The 21,385-nt window shown below is 37.9% G+C and overlaps 1 protein-coding gene across 1 annotated transcript; it reads right to left on the bottom strand.

The window, feature by feature from the left end:
- Window positions 1–10,633: 10,633 nt before the first annotated feature.
- Window positions 10,634–12,517, bottom strand: LOC146321192 (C-C chemokine receptor type 4-like). The gene is made up of 3 exons (XM_084725635.1): window positions 12,341–12,517; window positions 11,994–12,166; window positions 10,634–11,437 (listed from the first exon to the last, which is right to left on the bottom strand). Exons 1-3 carry the CDS (start codon window positions 12,480–12,482, stop codon window positions 10,703–10,705), a joined length of 1,050 nt encoding a protein of 349 aa, XP_084581761.1. The 5' UTR covers window positions 12,483–12,517; the 3' UTR covers window positions 10,634–10,702.
- Window positions 12,518–21,385: the final 8,868 nt, after the last annotated feature.

Below are 21,385 nucleotides of genomic sequence, written 5' to 3'. Positions count from 1 at the left end.
GACAGAGAAAATCCCTGCATGTCACGGTGATGTATTTCAATTCAATTCAATTCAGTTCAATTCAAAATTTATTTGAATAGCACTATATCATACAAAAGCAATTCAGAGTGCTTTACAAAAACCAACATAGAATAACAAAATGAGCAAACTAGCAATGACATCCATGCACACATACACGCAAAAATACATATACATATACACATACAGGCAAGCAAACTGTAAATGCTGAGTGCTCGTTTAAGAAAATGCTCTGGCAGTAAAGTCAAATAAAGTCTTTAGTTTGATTTGAAAAGAAACCAGTGTTGGAGCAAGTCTGACATCAGCCAGTAACCTGCTCTATTCTTTGAGAGCATAAATACTGACAGGCATTTCGCCAGACTTTGAGAATGCTCTAAGTACATGGAGGACATTTCCACCCTGTCACTGGAGAGATCTACTGGGTGAATAAACTGACAAACATGTCTGAGCTGAATTGTGGAGCTTGACCAGTGAGTGCCTTGTAGACCAGGAGTGTTTCCATAACGTTCCCTGGATGTTTTTTTTCGTAACGTTCCCTGAATGTTACTTCTGTACTGTTCCTTGAATGTTGTTTCCTTAATGTTCCCTGAATGTTTTTTTCATTACGTTCCCTGAATGTTTTTTTGTAATGTTCCCTGAATGTTATTTCACTAACGTTTCTGAAATGTTTTTTCCGTAACCTTCCCTGAATTTTTTTCATAGTGTTCCCTGAATGTTTTTTCGTAACGTTCCCTGAATGTTATTTTTGTAACATTCCCTGAACGTTATTTCTGTAACGTTCCCTGAATGTTTTTTTTTTGTAACGTTCCCTGAATGTTTTTTTACTCACGTTCCCTGAATGTCATTTCCATAATGTTCCCTTAATGTTTTTTTCCTAACGTTTCCTAAATGTCATTTCTGTAACGTTTCCTAAATGTTTTTTTTTTTTCGTAACGTTCCCTGAATGTTATTTCCATAATGTTCTCTGAATGTTTTTTTCCGTAACGTTACAGGAAAACAACAGGTAGCCAGTGCAGGTTTTGGAGAACTAGAGTTATGATTTTCGATCTTTTTGTTCAGGTTAAAACCTGCACAGCTACATTCTGGATGAGTTTTAATCTATGAATTGTTTTGTTTGGAAGACCTGTAAACAAAGAGTTGCAATAGTTCCACCTGCTTATAACACAAACACATGCATTAGTTTCTCTGAGTTAGACTGGGAGAAAAGGCCTCTGATTCAGACAATAGTTCAGTTGCTGATGCAGAATTTTCTCAATGATCTTACTCAGGATGGTGGGGTTGGAGACTGGTCTATAGCTGATGAGTGTTTTTGAGGCCAGATTGCTCTTTCTTTAGAAGTGGTCTAATAGCAGCAGTTTTCCTCCAATGGGGAAAAATACCAGTCTGGAGGGAACAGTTTACTTCTGACAAGATGTCATCTGACAGACAATTAAGAGCAGATTTGAAAAGGATGCTGGATGTGCGTCAGGGGGGCTGGTGGATGACTTGAGCAGATTTATAGCAACAGTGAGATCTCTGGATTTAAAGTGGAGAAATACTTGAGACTATTGGTGTGTAGTGGTGGAGGTACTATGTCATAACTAAAAGTGAAATTTCAAATTGGGATATTACGCCTGATATTAAGAATTTTAGCATTGAAATATGATGCAACTCATTGCATTTGGAGGGTGAAAAGGTAACAACACAAACAGCAGAGAGGGGTTAATGAGTTTGTCAGTAGTTAAGAAAAGATGTTTTGGGTCATTTTTGTGGGTATTGAAAAGAGTTGAGAAGAATTCTTTCCTTGCCTGCTTTAAGCTATTCCTGAGCGTGTTTGAATATATCTCAGTTGATGTTCAGCTTTGTTCTTCTCCACCTTGTCTTAGCTTTATGGTAGTCCCTTTTGTGCTGCTTAATGATCTCAACTTTTCTCCACGGTGCTTTACTTTTGCTGGAGATTTTTTGGGATCTCACTGGTGCAGCAACATTAAATACTTTCCAACAAAAGACAAGTGAAGTCATCCAGCCAGTTCATCACAACTACTCTTGTATAAAAGCAGCATGGATGACTTTGCACCAAGAAAGTGAGTTTGAAATTACTGCAGTGATTTTTCACAGAAATACCGTTTCTTGACATGTCTACTGGTGATGGCTCGATTGGCAGCTAAGAGGACATTAGGGATAGGGATGAGGTTATTAAAATGAACTTTTGAAGTAACTCTGTTCATGTTAATTTTCCTGTCTGAAACCATAACAGGAACGCCAACAGGGATACAGATTCACACCTATGGTGATTTATTTGAAATATGGGTCTATCTGGGCTGGTACAGTGAGTGGCACCATGTATAGGCAGAACTGCCCAACACTAGTAAGTTGGTTTTCCCACAGACACAGGGGTAGTGAAGACTCTAGAGTTGTTAATCAGCATGCATGACCTTCGTGCACTGAGGTACACACTGTCCTTTGCAAAAAGTACGACATGATTCCAGAAGAGATTAAAGTTGTCAATACTAGCCTCCGTTGTATTTGGCACAGGTTGAGGACAGCCATGTGTGAATATTCAGCAGTCTGCTGAAATGCTCAATGCCACAGCATGACACTGGATTGGGCCAAGAGATGAAGACGTGACCAGTTTAGGATGTGCAAAAGTTGGCCTTCAGGAGTTCAGTTTGCCACCGGCACATTGTGGCACCTGGATGACAGTATGTTTTAACCAGCCTGGAACTGACATGCCTGATGATGGAGTTGCCAGTGACCAGGATTTGTGGAGGGTGTTGCAGGGCTTACCTGGCTAGCTGGGGGCAGAGAAGAGCACAGATTCCAGGCTGCAGGTGACCAGTGGAAGAACAGCAAGCCAACCTATCTGTGGTTGAACTGGCCTGCTGCCCTGCTGAAGTGGAGTGCTGGGAGAGATCAGCATTTGATCCGCCATGACCACGGCTAGAGGACCACTAGCCCTGCCTGAGGGTGAACGCTGATGGCCAGGATCTGGAGAGAGCGGCTCGGTTTTTATCACTGCTGGGACCAGCACAACTTTGGCCATGGAGTTCATGCTGCCACTGCTGAGTCCATCAGGAGCCAACACCACTGAAAGGTAAGCAGGATTGGGAGACACTCCAGTAGGGACAGGGTCTGGATCTGGCAGGTTTCAACAGCATCGCCTGGGTAGTTCAGGGCAGCACTGGGAAGTAATTTGACAAGTGAAGTGGTGGGAGTGGAGACAGCTGGTTCCCCCCTCCTGCTTCCACCCTTGACGACTTCCTCCAATGAGGTTTCATGTGGTTTTGGGGTCAAAAAAAGGATGGACACACTACGACACATTGAATCTCACAGTATAGGGCCCAAGATGTTGGAATTCATAGCTGAGATCTTCCTGGCCAGAGCAACTGCCTGCTTTCTCAGCTCTGGAGAGAGTCTACAGATATCTTCTTTCAAGTTAGTAACGTCACTGCTGATGTGTCTGAACATTCACAGGGCCTGATGATAGCTTGGAAGAGCACAGATATTGTCTGAAGCCCCAGTAGCTTAGCTAGCTCAGAATGCTAAAAAATCAAGCTGGTGCTAAGATCAAGCCAACATCCCAATTGTCAGGTGCTGGGTTAGGGTTATAACTTACCATCTGAGGGGCCGATGGCAAAAAACTTGTACAATGTTAAAAACATAGAAAAACAACCTGGATCTATAAGTGCAGCATAAAAAGTGGTGTAAAAATACTTTAAAATGACAATTCATTAGAGAGATTCTTGCAAACAAACAAAGAGGCAAACTCATGAGCAAATCACAGTAACCTGTCTGTAATCTTCCAGGTTGACATCTGTAAGGAAAAATACTTTGTTATTTCAGCTTGGATTTCTAGTCTCACCTCTGGGTAGCTAGGGGCGAGCTAAATTAGTATTTTTGTCACGTTTTGGCTATGTTTTGGCCAACACATTTCAAATTATTCTGATTCTATATAAATATTTCAATTCTTTCAAGTTTTTCTCCAAATCTGAATATTTTACTCTGAGATAGATGTCAGCCTTAGAAGAAATACGGATGAGATGGTGTGTTGGTGTGTAAAGATTGTGCTTGATTTAAACCTTCTCAGTGTTTATCTAACAACATTGTGGATGTCTGTGGTTATCCTGCTAGCCTCCTGCAGATTACCCACCTATTTTTTTTCTCCTCTTTGCCTTTCTCCACACCATCTTTGCCTTTGGTCACACCATACGAGTGCATTTTGCATGGCTAATGTCAGTGTGACTGCACCTGCACTTAGAATGGGAGGGTTACAATTTTAGGCATAATAGTGATTGGTACTTAAGTTACCTCTATCCAACATCAGCCTGAGCTGTCCGATCAAGATGAATATGTGAAAACACCCGTGTGAGTGCGCAGACCATTACAAGTTTTATTTAGAACTACATTGTACCAAAGAAATAATTCCACTAATACTGATTAACGTTGATGGATTGCGGATTATCCAGAGTAACCAGAACATTAGCTGTGTCCCAATTCTATATGACATTTTAATTGTTTTTAATATACACTCAGTGGTGGGTAGTAACTAGTTAATTTACTCAGTTCGGTACAGTACATTTTTGAGTACTTGACCTCACCTTGACCTTAGATGAGTATTTCCATTTTATGCTACTTTATACTTCTACTAACCACTAACCAGTGGTTTCCAAACTTCTGGCTTGTGACCCCTTATGTAAAAGCTGTGTATAGTTGGGTTCTTGTAATTTTCAGGTGTTATTGAGTTGTTAGTTCCACCAAAGACAAAAACGTTGAAAAAAGTCATACACATATTAAGTAGGATTTGAATGCAGGACTTACTATTTTTATTAATGTATCTCTGGTTTTCTCTTACTCGTTAGTAAAAGATCCAAGTACTTCTTCTACTGTTGCATATACCAATCTTTGCCGTTATATATATATATATATATATATAACAAATCGACATACTTATTCATTCACAGTTCAATCAACAGACTTTAAAATGCTGCTGCCAAGGTTACAGCAGCCAAAGTGATATGAAGTAGTGAGGTAAACAGTTGTTACTAGTGATACTAATTAAGATTCAGTTACATTCAGGTCAAACAGAGTCAGACTGCTGCTATTGTCCATTTTGGTGTATTGAAAGGCTCTTCTATGCTAAATCAAATTGGGTCTTACTTGGTATAATTAGTAAAGCCTGTGTTTATCTTATTATTTCATATCAATGGCTGCTGTGAAAAGGGTCTATTTAACTAATGGTTTGTTTTCTGAGGTATTCCTGGAGCTCTTTCACCACCATCCATAAGTAGTTTTTTTTTTTTCCAGCTGAAGCCCCTTTATTTCCTTTTGTTTGTTTCTTTTAGTATGCATATCGACCTTTTGGACTGTATTTCATTTTGTCACTTTTCCAGTGTGAACACAATGTTCTTAGAAGTAGAGTCTTGTGTGGGTTTATTCTAGTTTCTAGAAAATCAAGTTGCTTTTGAGTTTTTAAAACATCATATCATAATGAAATTAAATTGACACTCATTGTATTGTGGTGGAGGCAGGTGGATATCTCAAAACCCTGGAACACAAAACCAAAGCTACTACTACACGAGGAAGTGAGAAAATATGATGAAGCAGTCCTTTAATTATTGCAGAACATCCCTTTAAAGAGCTGTTTTATGAAGATGATATTTATAATGTTATATTGCTCTTGTAACATGATTATTTAAAAATCATTAATATGCAGGAATGAAAATAAACAACAACAACAAAAAACTGTTCAACCCTGTGACAAGTTAATATAAATATCTATCACTGACATGCCTTTATCTCTTGACTGTCACTGGACATTGTTCTATTCAAAAGTAAACCAGAGTTGTTTATTAATTGATTACACACAAACACAAGAAACATTTGGCTTGAATAACAGAACATCATCGGCATATAAGTCTTTTTTCTGTGTGTGACTGTCAAGATCTGTGTGTTAATCTTTCTTTGATCATAATTAGTCATGCAGTGGAATCAGTGAACAGCGTTTAAGGCAGCAGAGTAGGCGGACTGATGCTCTTTATGGAATTATGGCATGGATACACATGCTCCCTACGCGCATACACAAACACACTCGTGCCATTTTGCTCTCTCCTTCTTTTTCTTCTCCCTTCTCCTCCTTCCTTGTCTCCTCCAGAGCTTGACAACAGAAGGCAGCTTATTGAACAGAGCTCTGAGGCGGGAACGCATTCCATCATTTCAAAAATGAAACAGGTCTCATTTTTCTTTTTTTCCTCTCTGTTTTCAGTCTACATCCTCCTACTCCAGTTCGAGCATCTTTTTCTCTGTATTCCTTCCTTTCTTTTATCTCCCCCACATTTATGTCATATTCTCCTCTTTCTTCTCTCTCTTTATCCTTGCCTCCTCCTGTCTCCTCTGTCTGTGGACCAGGTAATTCCCTCTGCATCCTCCTCTAGGCAAACAAGATGACCCACTGCTTCCTAATTACCTCTGCACTCTTCTATTCTCCCACCATTATTCTATTAGTATCTACTACATAATAATCATCAGGGTGGAAATTGGATGTAATAGCTTCGAGCAGAATGTGGTATGAACAAGGAAGCCGGAGACAATAAAATGGCTTTGGTTTCCTAAAGTAATTCAGTTGAGTTGGTGTTAAACAGATGGGCTCAAATGGAAGAATTATTAATGTTAGTCACAACAAGTGTAGGCAAGTTTTTATTCTTTAGTTCTAAATCATTTCCTGCTTTGTGCTGATATACACTGTAAAAGTATATCTCAGTAATGTAATGTTGTGAATGAATGTAATTCAGCTCTCTGCTTCTATGAAGGTAATATACTTTTCTGGATTGTAACAACCTGAAATTACACCCCGTTCCTTTTCCCTGCAATTCTTATTTCCGTAGAAGCGTGTCAGTCAGGTTTCTCTTAGTATTGTGCATCTGCCACTATTTTCTCTTGGTGACTCAGAAAGAAGTTAAGTCTGGTAAAGTTTACAGAATCCTGCAGAAATCATATTCAGCAAACACTTTGCTGCAATCAAGAATACAGTTGTGGAACCAAGATTATAAAATAATAATTTAACATGGAGAGGTTGTTTCTGACAGATTAATTAATCCATGCATTTTGGGACTGTAGCAAAATTGAGATGATCTGGTTTGACACTGGTCGTCAGAGATATTACGTGCAGAATTTTATTTCAAGCCATCAGTTTGTATATTTCAAGATATGTTACAGGATACAGTGAGGTACCCACAAAGTTGGACTACCCTTTTTTCTTGACTTGTTTTAAAGAAACTTATACTTAAACATCGGAAACCCACATACACTCCTAAACTACTACACTGGAAAAACAAAATGTGTTATTTGGAGATGGAAAAGACAACAGCAATGGAAAATAACTAATTAGTTTTGAAATCATAAAGTCATATGGGGAGACATATTACAAACAAGAAAAGAAGCAAAAATAGTGCTCTATGTACTTGTTTCTGTTTTTTAGGTTTAATTTAGTTTCATTAATTAATTTATGTCCTTGGTGATAGTCAAAAGATTGTTTCATTGTAGAGTGTGTTGAGTTTCTGCGTTAATGGAGTAAAAATGTGTTGGTGTTGTGTTTTGCTTTTGGCTTATGTTTTGTTTTGAATATGTGACCAAATAATATATTATATTAGATATATGGTCCACCTGAATTGGGTGAATTGTGTTTTCGGAAACTCACTGAACCAAAAAGGGATCAAATTATATGAAGAATATATAGGGGTCATCATAAAAAAGGCCAATACAGCTGAAATTAACAAAGGAAAATTGATGCTTTTGCAAAACTCAAACAAAGTAAATGTGAATATAAAATGATCCTGCTCTGTGGTGGCTCTGATTCAGGACATGAATCAGTGACTGTTCATACTGATATTATCAACAACATCAGCTTCCTCTATCACAGGATGTCTGTTTGATTTTCTGCTTTTTGCCTTTGAAAGTCAGAAACTGGACATGGAGTGAAATAAAAATCTAAAAATTAACACACTGAAATTGAAGATATAGAAACTGCAGAAGTATAAATTTAAAGACAAAAGAAAGTCATGATTTGGACTTCATTTAATGTTTCTGTCTTCATAGCTTGAAGCTGTTGGAACGAAACACAAAATATTATGGCAAAAGTAAAATTATCCTTAGAAAGTCTATTCCTTTTAGCAGGATAACATACTACTCACCGTAACTTAACACCAAAAAATGTAAACACATTCTCATTTCATGAGATTTGAAGGAGAATCTGGCCCAGTGGTAGGCATCAAGAGCAACTCCAGCAAATCATCTCTGACAGTCTTCTAGATCATACAGAGGCATCAGTTTTAAACTAAGGTGGTTTCATATCCAATTAAAACTCCTTGCAGTAGCTTTAAGGAGCAATGCTTTACTTTTGGGAGAAGCAAATAAATGAGTTGGAAAATTGGAAACTTAATTTGACATTCCTTAAATTTAAGTTGCATTAATGTAATGTAATGTTGATTTGAAAGCAATCAGATTGTTAAGCACATCTGACTTCAAGCAATTTATCATCTTAATCCTCATATAACTTCTTAATTTGATCTGAAATAACAGAATTCATTTTTTTTTAATTCATCCAACAATTCTCTTTTTCCAGTGTAGTGACAGAGAGTGTCCAATAATAAAAGAGACGGATGAAAATGTATCCTTTTCTCCACCACCACTGTACTTTGTTGAATGTGACAGAGGCAAACAATCCCCTTTATCTGTACTACATATGCAGGCTTTAATAGTGTTCACAGAATTACATTCTGATTTCATACTGCAGGTTATTTGAAACATTCATGCCTGAGTCACCAGTTCATTCAAGAAAGCTAACAGACTTCAAAGTAAAACAAACTGAAGTCAGCAAGCAATTATACGTAACAAAAGGCAATATTTACACGAGCGAGTTCAATTGTTATTGACTCCTTACCAGTGAGGTTAAATGTTGAGTTTTGGAGTGACATTTATTTGAACTGTTGGCTGCAAAGAATTTTAAGGAACATTTTGTGTTTTTAAATGAAAAATCTGTAATATGTTTACTGTATTATATCATAAGATAACATTGTTCTCACACTGGGGAAATGCACAAGTTACAGCAGCTCAACAAGAACAGATAGAAAGAAGTTATTACAATAACAGTAACAATAGAAAAGATAAAATAGAATAATACTAAATTTGTCAAAGCTACACATTATATGCATGATACACACTTTTCATTTATACAGATACATGGAAATATTTGGATGTATAGACAGATGGGTAAATATGGATAACTGTGCAGGATAATTGCATACATATTGTGGTACACACATGGTGTGTAACATTATAATACAATACTACAGCTTTTGAAATTTCTGTTGTGGTACTTGTGTTACTATTTGCTTGTTTGACAATAATGCTGGAAGTTTGCCAAATTAATCTGTTTATGAGTCATAAAAAATCATTAGGAGTAGAGGTGTATAACAGTAAAACTGAGCAGTATGTTAATGGAGTCTGGAAGGCAGTAAGGCAGGCAGCTGAGCTCCAGCTCCAGAGTGTGTGTGTTTTCAGAGCAGTGGGCTATAGTTTTCAGGATTCAGGATAACAGGCTTAGTTTTAAATTGACAGGACTTGTTGTGACTTGTTATTGTCAAATTTCAATGTTGTGCACATCCTGCATTCCTGCAGAGGTCCTGTGGCCTGCCTGAGCTTCTACAAAGTCTGGAGAGGAGAGGATGACGGGGAACAATTCACTTCAACATTAGACTGTACATTAAATAGGTTGAAATCCTACTTAATATACAGTCTGGGGCTCAAACTTGTTATTTGGACTGCAGTACTCAATTTTGGATGCACAATTGTTAAAAATTCCTCATTTAATCTGTTTTTACTCATTTCTATGTCTTTTATCATAATTATTACAGCTTTTCAATCTATTTTATTGTATTTGGAGTCATCTTTTCATCCTTTTAATCTAGTTTGTATTTCACTAAATTGTACTACTTTTAATATTATTATAACTTTTGAATCTGTTTTATTATATTTTTTAAATTGTATTTTCTCATGTGTCTCATTCTGTCTTATTATCGGTTTGTCAGCCATCTAAACTCCACTAACCTGTATGAACAGTGCTATACAAATGAGGTTTGATTGATTGACTGATATATTGATGGGCACTGCTAAAAGTTACAGGTCTCACCCTACTGAGTGAGTGCTACACTACATGATCTAAAAATAGAGATGCAAAGCAAAGTCTGTCATGTTACTGCCCCCAGCAGCATACAGGGGCAAATACTTTCAGAGCCTGATCAGTTTTTTGACAAAACAAGCAAGAGATCCACTAACTGAAATATTTCTGGAACTTTGAGCTGCATATCAAGCCATTTACATGAGGGTGTAATTTGCTCAGTTGTCATTCGGTTTGTTCATCTGTTGTTGTGAGGTGTTTTATCTTGATGTTCATAGACAGCTGACATGTTTGGTTCTGGTGTTCATTCAGTCTCTCATCCAAGTAAATGTCCAAAAAATGCAATTGAGTTACAAGACTTTTTTTTGTCACACTACAATTTCCGAGATCAATAATAAACTTTTAGCTCAAATCATTTGTTTGTTTTGTTTTTTAAAATAATTTTATATTTTACCTTTATTGGATAGCAGAGGTAGGTAAGAGAGAGAAGTATGGCATGCAGCAGTGGTCGCTGGCTGCAATCATTTATAAAATTTAATTGATATCATGTATTCTGACGGCCGTATAATCTGATCTTACAGGTGTGTTGGAGGTCTCTGTGGTGTCTCTGTGGCTTGACAGCCATCTGCTCTGGTGCTTCCAGCAGAAGATTCTAGTCAGCATATTACCCAGTGACTTCCTAAACTTCTCCCCCATAAATGCATAGATGACTGGATTTACACAGCAGTGAGACACTGCAAGGATCTCAGCAAAGCTCATGGCAGAGTTAATGTTCTTTGAAGTCTCACAGGTGTTCACCAGGTCAAACAGCTGCAGTGTCTGAAGGAAAACTGTGACATTGTAGGGGACCCAGCACACCACAAACACACACACAATGGTAAATATCAGCTTTATAGCTCTGCCCTTTTTGGAGTTTCTGCACCTGGACAGCACAGACAGGATCTTCACATAGCAGAAGATCATGATGGGGAGGCACACGAAAAGGCCGACTGAATTCTCACTGAAGTTTCGCAGCATCTTCCAAAACTGCTGGCTCTCCTCTGGGTACAGTGGCTGGCACTGGGAGCTGTTGTCATCTTGATCTATCTCCAAGGAGGCAAATACCACCTGAGGGATGGCCATGCTGACAGATACAACCCAGATAGTGATGCTGGCTATGATTCCATAGAGAGGTGTTCGGGCCTTCATGGTTGCAACGGCGTGGACGATGGCCAGGTAGCGGTCCACACTCATTAGGGTCACAAACAAAGTCCCACTGTAGAAACCCAGCTGTTCAGAGGAGCAGACGGGAGCAAAGTCAAAACAGGATGTGACACAAGGTGACGTATGTTAGGTTCTACAGGCCTCAATGAGGTTCTTCATACAGCTGAAATTACACAGCAGCTGTTTCACACATCACCTGATAACACTTGAGCTCATCTTGGTTAGAGTTAGAATATCTTCCACATTATAAAAAATAAACATTACTTGTCTTAACAGTGGAACATAGAAATTGTTGCACTGATCACTGTTGTACTATAGTCACAGTAACATTTATTCAAGTTTGCACTGTGCAAGAGATACCAATTATTGACAGTAAAACCTACGTTTCAGTGTTTTATTTTTGAGTGAACGTACTATCCTGATAAGGACTTTTCACACCCTAATAACAATACCTCAGATGTAAATGTCATGTTGAATGTCATGAAATGTTCTATAATAGCTAGTCGGAAATCTGCAGATCTCTGTGAATTCTGCTCTCTAAATAATGGGTACCATTCAATTTTGACTTTTTCATATCACAATATGAATAGAAATCATTTTAAAAATATAAATAAAGGCCCACCTGGTACACTCCTGTCATCAGTTTGCATAATGTAGGGTTCTGGGAATTGTAGGCCCAGAGGGGCAAAGATACAGCCAGTATGAAGTCAGACAAGGCCAGGTTGAGCAGGCAAACATCCGTCATGGTCATCAGCTTTATGTACTGGAGGAGAACCCAGAGAAGTATGATGTTGCCTGTGAAATCAATTATTTGTCATTATTTATTTATTTGTCATTATATCTTCTTATTGACAAGATAGACAGTATAACTAGACGGCACGTGGCACGTGTTGAATGTTACACGCATCTGTTTCTGCTAAAAGTAATAAAATGTGTAAACAGAGTGAATTTATGCCTTTTAGAACATACCTATCAGGCCCAGACAAAACAGCAGGTAGTAAAGAACTGTCAAGACCGTGGATCCATTGGTCAGCACTGGGCTGGGATCACAGTTAAACTCGTATTCGTACATCCCTGAGTAGATGTATGACTCGTTCTCTGTTATGTTCATATTGCTGTGTGAGGACAAACAGAACAATTAGAGATTATTTTGGTTTCACATAGTTTCGTTGACATTATAAAAAGGTAAATATAATATCTGACATGCAAAATATCTAGAGTGACCTAATAAAATCAAAAACCACTGTGGTCCTGGTTGTAAATAGAGAACAGATGCAGGAGTCTGTGACATCATATATTCAACCAAACAGTTCAGCAATTACCAGATTTTTCTTTAGATCATTTTATTTTTGACTGTGTGTCTTGTGGTCACAGCAGTGGAAACACTAACACTTTTGTCCACAGGGGGCTCCAAGATCAACAACACAATATAAAAGTTACTTGTAGTCACTTTAAGTAAATGCAGCAATACCACAGTGTAGATACTGTGTACTGTGTACAGAATGCTCTTTTGCAAGTCCTGCAATCAAAATTTTACTTTAATAAAAGTACAAAAGCATTAGTATCAAAATACCGAAAGTACAAAAATGAAAGCATTCATTTGCACAGTGGCCCATTTCAGAATAATATCTATGGTATCAGTAAATTATAATTATTGATGCATTAATGTGTCGCCACTTTAATCTTGGAGCTGGTAACAGTGGGGCTTCATTTTTACGTCTGTGCATAGCTCGGTAGCCCGTTAATTTCACCAAGGGATCCATCAATACACCACAATTTATTTGATTATATTCTGTATTTCATCATTGTCAGGTGCAAACCTTACATCTATATGTGTATATATATATATATATATATATATATATATATATATATATATATATATATATATATATATATATATATATATATATATATATATATACACATAAAGTGAAAAGTGACATGTAGCAACATGTAGTTTTGGAATAGTGAAAGGATCACAGAGACACACTGCTGCTTGCAGTATTAATATAATGTTTGTATGACAAATGTCCCCTCCCCAGGTTGTTAAAAATGAACAAATCACTGCCTGTGTTTATGAGGTGAGAAAGACATGTATAAGAGGTATGTCTAGTAATTAGGGGCCAAACATTTTTAAAATGTTTAAAATTTTGTTAACATGCTTACAGCATTGTTCATCAAAAGCATTGTTCCTGAATTTCTTCTGAATTTCTGTCCTGAATTTCTTGTCACAATATGCCTTGTTGTCCTTTCTTCCAGCCACATTCCCATTTCCTCAAACACATTCATTGTCAGTCTTGTCCCGTCCACCAAATGCCCTATGACTTTTTCTTCTGTCCCAATCATCTCACTCCCACATCCAGCCACTCCCTCCTGCCCTGCAATAACCCCTCTCCCTCCAGTCGCAGTCACCTGACCTTCCCTATCCTCCTGCTCATCTGTTTCCCTTCTCCATGGTCACCCCTGCAGTACTTAACCAGCAGAAATATTTTCAGATCTGGACAGTGAGATGCTCATTTGTGCACAGAGGCTGCAAAGGTTAAACTGACAACATGGGTATATAACATACTTCCCCTTTTCGGTTGTGGTTTTCTTGAGGTTGAGGTTACGTGCTGCTACAGAGGCTATGAAATTTACAATACTAAACAACCTTTTGCTGTGCGACCATTTCACCATGCAAAACTGACACAGTTATGAGCATAGTCGTCATGTGCAAATAAAAGTTTATTTTTGTTCATGATTAGCATCTCAGGTAGGCTTGTTGTAGTCCAACTGTTGTGTCTTGTGGCGCCTAACAATTAAATGAGGCTTCTGAGGTTTTTACCACTGATGTTGTTGACAGCTCTTGTGGTTTACATTGTTTTGCACATAGACATTTTATATATAGACAGAGCATTGGTGGCTTCATCCCATTGCTGTGATGTGACGGTGTTGCTACCATATTGGTCCCATCCAGACTGGGCAGTGGACAAATACATGTAAATGGAGGAGCTAAATTTTTTCTGGAAAAAAGCACCAAAGCATTTACATTTATCAACTGAATTTCAATGACTTGTGTTATATTCAAGGGCCTATGAGCTTCATGAAGTAGGAAAAAGGTTTTAGCACTTTTTCTGCAGGCCCCCCATTTACATGTATTTGTTTATACATGTGTGCATTCATACATTTACATGTATTTGTTTACACATGTGCACATTCATACATTTACATGTATTTGTGCAGGCCAGTCTTGACGGGACCGATATGGCAGTGACACTGATGTACAGTCCAAAGCCCAGTGCAGCACCTATGCATATGTGTATGGTTTCTCACTGAGCTTCAGCCAGTGGCACAAGAATAATGAGGAGAAACAAAACTGAATTCAAAACAATTTCTGACTTAAAGTTGAAGGTGCAAATACAACCTGTTTCATACCAATAAAAAAAACTTTAGTTTGCAAAACCATATTTACATTATGCATTCTTATGTAGTCTGTAAACTTATAAAAGTATAAAAATATAGAAATATATGGTAAATAATAATAATAATAATAACAACAACAACAACAACAACAACAATAATAATAAGAATAATAATAATAATAATAATAATAATAATAATGATGATGATGATGATGATGATGATGATGATGATGATAATAATAATAATAATAAGGTACACATAATCTAACACCATTACAACATCATGAGATTATAATATCAGGCTCATGTCCCTCAAATGATGCTAGACAATCACATGTACTTTTCTATTTGTTTAGCATGCATCAGTCCTAAAGTAGCCTATAAGAATTACCCAGAATGACTGCATTCCAGCTTCTCAAGAAACGTCCTCAGTGCGGAGATGACCCATAACCAAAACAACACCACCTACTTTACCCAGCAGTGCTTCTCTCATCCAAGCTGGTGGTCTGAGTGTGGACTGACCCGGTGATTCTGTCTGACAGATCGGCTACTTCTGTGTCTTTTCCTGTGTCAGAGTGATATACACACGGGTGACAAATAAAAGGTTTTTCTTTTATTTGTCACCCGTGTGTATATCACTCTGTCTTTAAAAGTTAGCAATCTATAAAGTGTACTTGAATCTTATGGCACTTTAAACCCCATAACCACAGCTGACTCCTCTTATAATAGTAGGTAGGTAAGAGTAACCATACTGTGTATCTGCATTATGCCTTTGTCGTTGACACAGTAGCATTGTGCATTGTTAAAGCTGCATATTGATCAGAAATAGACGATGGATCTACATATGTGTGTGTGTGTGTGTGTGTGTGTGTGTGTGTGTGTGTGTGTGTGTGTGTGTGTGTGTATACAAACACATATATATATACACATATATGTATACATACATATACACATACATGTATGTATATACATACATATATGTATAGCATAAGTAAAAAAGTAGAAAGAGACAAAAAAAACTTTACCTGCCAGTGCTGTTGACAAGATTGCTGATAGTGATGTTTATCCTGACTCATAAGACACAGAAGTGGATGACTAAATGAAAGAAATGATCAGCTGTGCATCCAATTTGATTAGGCTCTGTGCACAAGAAATGAGAAATTGTTTGCACACCACTAAAGAGAAGCTGTGACAAGTGTGAAGACCTTGTTAAAAATGTTCCCACCCTCTCACCAGACTTCAGGTGGGCTTGTGGGTTGCATATGAGACAAATGTGGTTTGATACTTCCTGAGAATGCTTTCAAAAAATGTTCATATGAGCTCACAGCATCCACATATGCAAACTTTAAAAGATGTTACGTGACTCTGACCAGACCAGCAGGCACACTTATTCATGACTCCTGAGCTTTCTTGCTTTGAGATACACTATAAAGCTTCACTAAGTTTTTTTTTTTTTTTAACTCATTTTCTAATTTGATTTATTGTAGCTCTCTGTCTTGCAAGAAAATACAAAGGCACCTGAGATCAGATTTACCGTTTTGGCCTCCTGATCAGCATGTACATTAGTAAATACACCCTTAATTAGGACTAGTCTAATCAGAATGCTGTTTGTTGGTTTCAGCTCCACATTCAACACAATATTTCCCATGAAGCTGATGAACAGAGTGAATACTCTGAACATGAGTACCACACTCTGCAACTGGATATTGGACATCCTCACAAATACACTCCAGACAGTTCAGTTTGGCAATCTGACCTCCTCCACTCTAGTGCTCCTCAGGGCTGTGTGGTGAGCCCCCCTGCCCTGTTCATGTTGTACACCCATGACTGCAATCCAGAAGATAGTGAAAACTCTATTGTGACACCACTATCACCAGACAGATTTAAAACAATGATGAGACTCCATATCAGGAGGAAATCAACAGTCCTGCAGAGAGGTGCACAGAAAACAAACTACTGCTTAATATCAGCAAATATAAAGTACAGGCAAATATAGGCAAATATACACATTTCTGTCTACATCTGTGGAGCAGGTGAACAGTTTTGGGTTTCTGAGAATCAACATCACAGAGAACCTGTCATGGACATCACACATCTCCACCCTGGTAAAAAAAAATAAGACTCAGAAAATGGCTGTATTTCTTAAGGAAACTTAAGAAGGCGAAAGTCCCCTGGCAAGTTTTTGTTAACTTTTACAGTGGAGCAATAGGAAGCATCCTGACTGGAAACATCACAAACTGGCATGGGATGTGCACGGCCCAAGACAGGAAGTCTCTACAGCGGATCATTAAAATGGGTCAGAACATCATTGGTACTGACCATCTGTGGTATCGGGGAGAGAAGGTGCTTGCACAGAGCCCAAAGGATAAAAAAAGACAAAACCCACCCCAGCCACAGTCTGTTCACCCTGCTGCTGTCTGGAAAGACATACAGAAGTATCTGTTGTACCACCAGATTGAAGAGCAGCTTCTTCCCTCAGACTGTCAGTTTTGTTTAATCCATCCTCAGCACTCCTACATGTAAAATAGTTTGCTTTTTATATTTTTCACCCCTCTCTTTAAGCTAATTGGCTTTGTTGTGTTCATCATGGTCATCTGCAATACTGACCCTGACACCATGGTGACCAAGCTGGGTTTAGTGGAAGTTTTCTGTTTGTTTCCTTTATTCTTCAAACTTCAAAAAAATGTAATCTACGCCTACTCTCTGCACACCTGTTCTCCCCGGAAAAGGACTGCCTCTTTTTTTGACTCTGTTATTTTTCTTCCTGATGAGGGTTTTTTTTTGCTTTCACTGAGGGCTGAGAGTGCAATATAAATATTCACCTGGTGTTTTCATTTATTGTTTTGTAGTGACAGTGTTTGTACTTTTAAGAGGGAAAACTACATACATAAACTTCACTGGACGAAACAATTATAAGAAAGAGTTTGGTTGCACACCTCCCATTTGGATCCCTGTGGATCACAACATTCACTCTTTGAAGGTGGATTTTCTCCAAAGTGCCTTGCAGTATGTCAGGTATATGAATATTTAATAATTGCACTTGAACCCATAACACTTCCTGTGGCTACAGTTACATGCATCAAGCAACACAGTTATGCTCTGGTTAACATCTTATTCAGGTTAAGCTGTGCACCTGCACCGGATAAACTGTCATTTTTGTCATGAATAAACCTGTTTAGAGAATATGAGTGTTCACGTGTGGTGACTGTGTGAGAAATGGTTTGCCAAGTGAAAAACAGCAGAGCTTTTTCATTATTTTACTCACATTAATTCTAGTACAGGTGAAAGAAATTATATCCAGAGAACAGAAAAGCTTTGTTTTTTTTGGTTTTTTTTGTTTATCAAAAAGTAAACAGAACCCTGTCAGAGTCAGAGAGTTTGCACAGATGGCAAAATCCAAAAACACAAGATTTACATTTAGTATCGCTCTGTGCCAGGCATCTTAACTGTGCTTTTCAGAATCAAAGTCTGAGCTTTGATAGTTTAATCTGGTGTTAAACCAACTGCCGTCAGTTCTGTGTGCATGTAAATATAGTCATTGATGTTACCATACTGATTTTAGTTACTCTCCCATTATTCTTCAAACTTTAGCAATGACATTTATCATTTTTGTTGCCATATACTCTTATATTGAATATACACAAAATACAAAGACACAATATCCACTTAGCCAGATATCTGGCGTGGGAAGGTGAATGCTGATGGCTGCAGTGAAGTCCTCATGTGGCCTTGGCCATACTGCCTAGTGCTTGTGCACAATCTGTATTTTCTTCACACACAGTCTCTGGGTGGCCACAAGAGCCCATCATGATTCTCATTACCATTACAAAGGCATACATGCACTGAGGCCTCCTCCTGTCGAGCCCCTCACGTAATTCATCGCAGAGTCTGCATGGCACAGTTATTAAGTGGGTGGTAGCGTGATGTGATGCAATACAACTTCAAAACATAAAAGATAGCACGTAGCGTAGGAATGTAGGGCGATGTTTTAAAATGGAAAACCATGAGAATGTCACTGTGTGGATTTTCAACCTGAGATCTTGTGAAAATTGAAAAAAATCCCAAGGCACCTTTGAACACAACTTTCATTGCCAGGTGGGAAGCCAGTGAGGGATCACATTTGTTGCTACTACACTGTTTTGTTTCGGGGTGAGACCTGTGGGGATGATATTAATCTCCACCCTTGTGACACCCATGGATGATGAATGGAAGACATGGAAGATGAATCCACATGCGGTGGCCCCATTCATTCCAATTAAAGCTGCTCACCCAGCACATACACTGCAAAAGTTTCCCAATTTAGCACTTAAAATACATGTGCATTCACTTTCTCTGTGCTGATGATCTGCCTGCAGGCATGAAAATAATATCTTGATACAGCTTTTTTTGCAGCTTTTAAATATATATTGGATTGCACAATACAACTTTAATTGTATTTAATTTAAATAATTTTAACTAGATACAATTATAGTCAGTTTCCTTAATAGCAACATTTGTAACTTTTTAAAATACAAATGACATTTTATTCTTGTTGGTTCATGTTTCACAATGAAAATTGGATACTGTACTGTAGGAGAGGAGGAGAGTGCAGAATAATGACATTAACTAAGCCGGTGCTGTGCATGTCTGATAACAATGATCACACTAACAGCGGTGAAATTATACTCTGATATATAACATACTTTAAAAAATGATTACACAGTACATTTCAATACCTTTAGGTAAGTATATAAAGGCCTGTTAGAGGCATCAGAAAAATCTTCATAGCACAATAATCTGTTTTTCTTCACCATAGCCATTAGAAATTGATATTGACTCCCCATAATCCTTTGTCACGGCTCTCATCGATGGTAGCCACGCTGCAGGATGCTGGTAAAGTAAGTTTGATGGAGGCCTCCAAGCTGCAATTTGTTTAGTCCGTGCTGTACATGCACACAGCGATACACACTGTATACAGGAGGAATTTGTCCAGCAGCAGCACCTCTCCTGTCTCACTGAATGTGCTACCGGGAGAAAGGCTCTGGACAGATACCATAAACACCAAGTCTGTTTGCAAGCAAATAGACACTCACCATGACTCCCACTCACACACAACCACAAGCAAACACACCCACAGTATGTGTTATTCACACGGAATATTTTATTTTACAGTGTGATCTCTTTGTGTTACTAATTTTTTGTGTTTTCCTTCCTTTCCTATTTTAGTTATTATTACTTTATATTTAATGAAAATGTTATTTGCAGCGTCCTGAATCATGATGTTGAGTCATAAAATGAATTTAGATTCACATTATATGCCTAGAAAATTCTTGGACCGACTGGGATTTATTGGGACCATCAAAAAGATTTTTAAAAAAAAAGTGATATAAAACATAAAAAGATGGAACAATACAGTGTGAGATTAAAAGATTTTACCAAGCCGCAACTTGCTTGTTGTTTTAAACAGTTCCTTTCATTTAAAGCCTTTTGCCTTGAAATGCTGAGTTGAATGAATGTACTGTACAGAGTTCAATCAACTCATACCAGCCTGAGCTTCCCAGCCTGCATTTTATGAGAGTTAGAACTATCCTGAGACCCTTCTTTTTTACAGTTTAAAGAAAACACACATGATGAAAACTTACAGTTCAAGATAAGTCATGCTTGCTTGTTTTCACAGTAATGAAAACAATACTGCAAACCATGATGAAGGTTAGTATTGAATTCAGTCTCTACACCCTTACACTTGAAATTTAATAAATCACTGGGAGCAGTTTCACATATTGTTTTTGTGCCAGTGCTGGAACGAAGTAGCTCCAACAGGAGCAGCTGCAAGTTATTTTTATGAAATGAAGAACTGACTTTTCAAACTGAGAAAATGTAAAAAGAAATCAAATTTGTTTGTAAAGTTAATCAGTGTGACTAAACAATTGTTGGTTCAACTTAAAATCTTAAGCTTAGTGAACATATGTTCTTGAGTACGACTGTATTAATGTCAAAATTATTTGCCTAGACTAAATTTTAAGGCAGCCCGGACACTAAATGTTTTTAAACTTAGATGCACAATCGTGAGCTTTGCCTCTAGGGGTCTCTCTCACATTAAAACAAACGGACAAGATTATTTTAAAGTTTCATTCATGATACATTTAGTCACATGCACCGACTTCCGTCCTCACTTTCTGATGTATCCCACTTATTCAGTGTTTTCCTGAAAGTTATAGCTAGCTAGCAAGAAATGAACTGTTACATACATTACGCACATTATACATGTCTCCCATTTTTTTAAATGCGGAAATGTTACATATTATAGCTTTAAAACAAATAGACAAAACTCAGTTTATTTTTACAGTGTGTATGCAAGAGCACTGTGTTATGAATTGGTTTTACAAGCGGCATATATATGCAGCGCTGACTCCTACACTTCAACAAAGAGAGCTGAGGAGAGTGCGCTGACAAAAAAAAAAGTTGAAAGAGGTGTTAAAAAGAAATGGGAGTGAGAGACAGACGGGTGGAGAGGAGACATGCGTGGGAGAGAAACAGGAAACGAGAGAAAGACAGGCAAAGACAGAACGATAGAAAGTGAGGAAGTGAGAGTAGGCCTGTGGGAGAAGAAGCACCCGCAGAATTTCAAGTT

Source organism: Lutjanus erythropterus, chromosome 9, assembly GCF_056507025.1.
Source record: "Lutjanus erythropterus isolate fLutEry1 chromosome 9, fLutEry1.hap2, whole genome shotgun sequence".
Classification (NCBI taxonomy): Eukaryota; Metazoa; Chordata; class Actinopteri; order Lutjaniformes; family Lutjanidae; genus Lutjanus; species Lutjanus erythropterus.
Note: the sequence above shows the minus strand (reverse complement) of the source record. Positions and strands in the feature narration are given on the sequence as shown.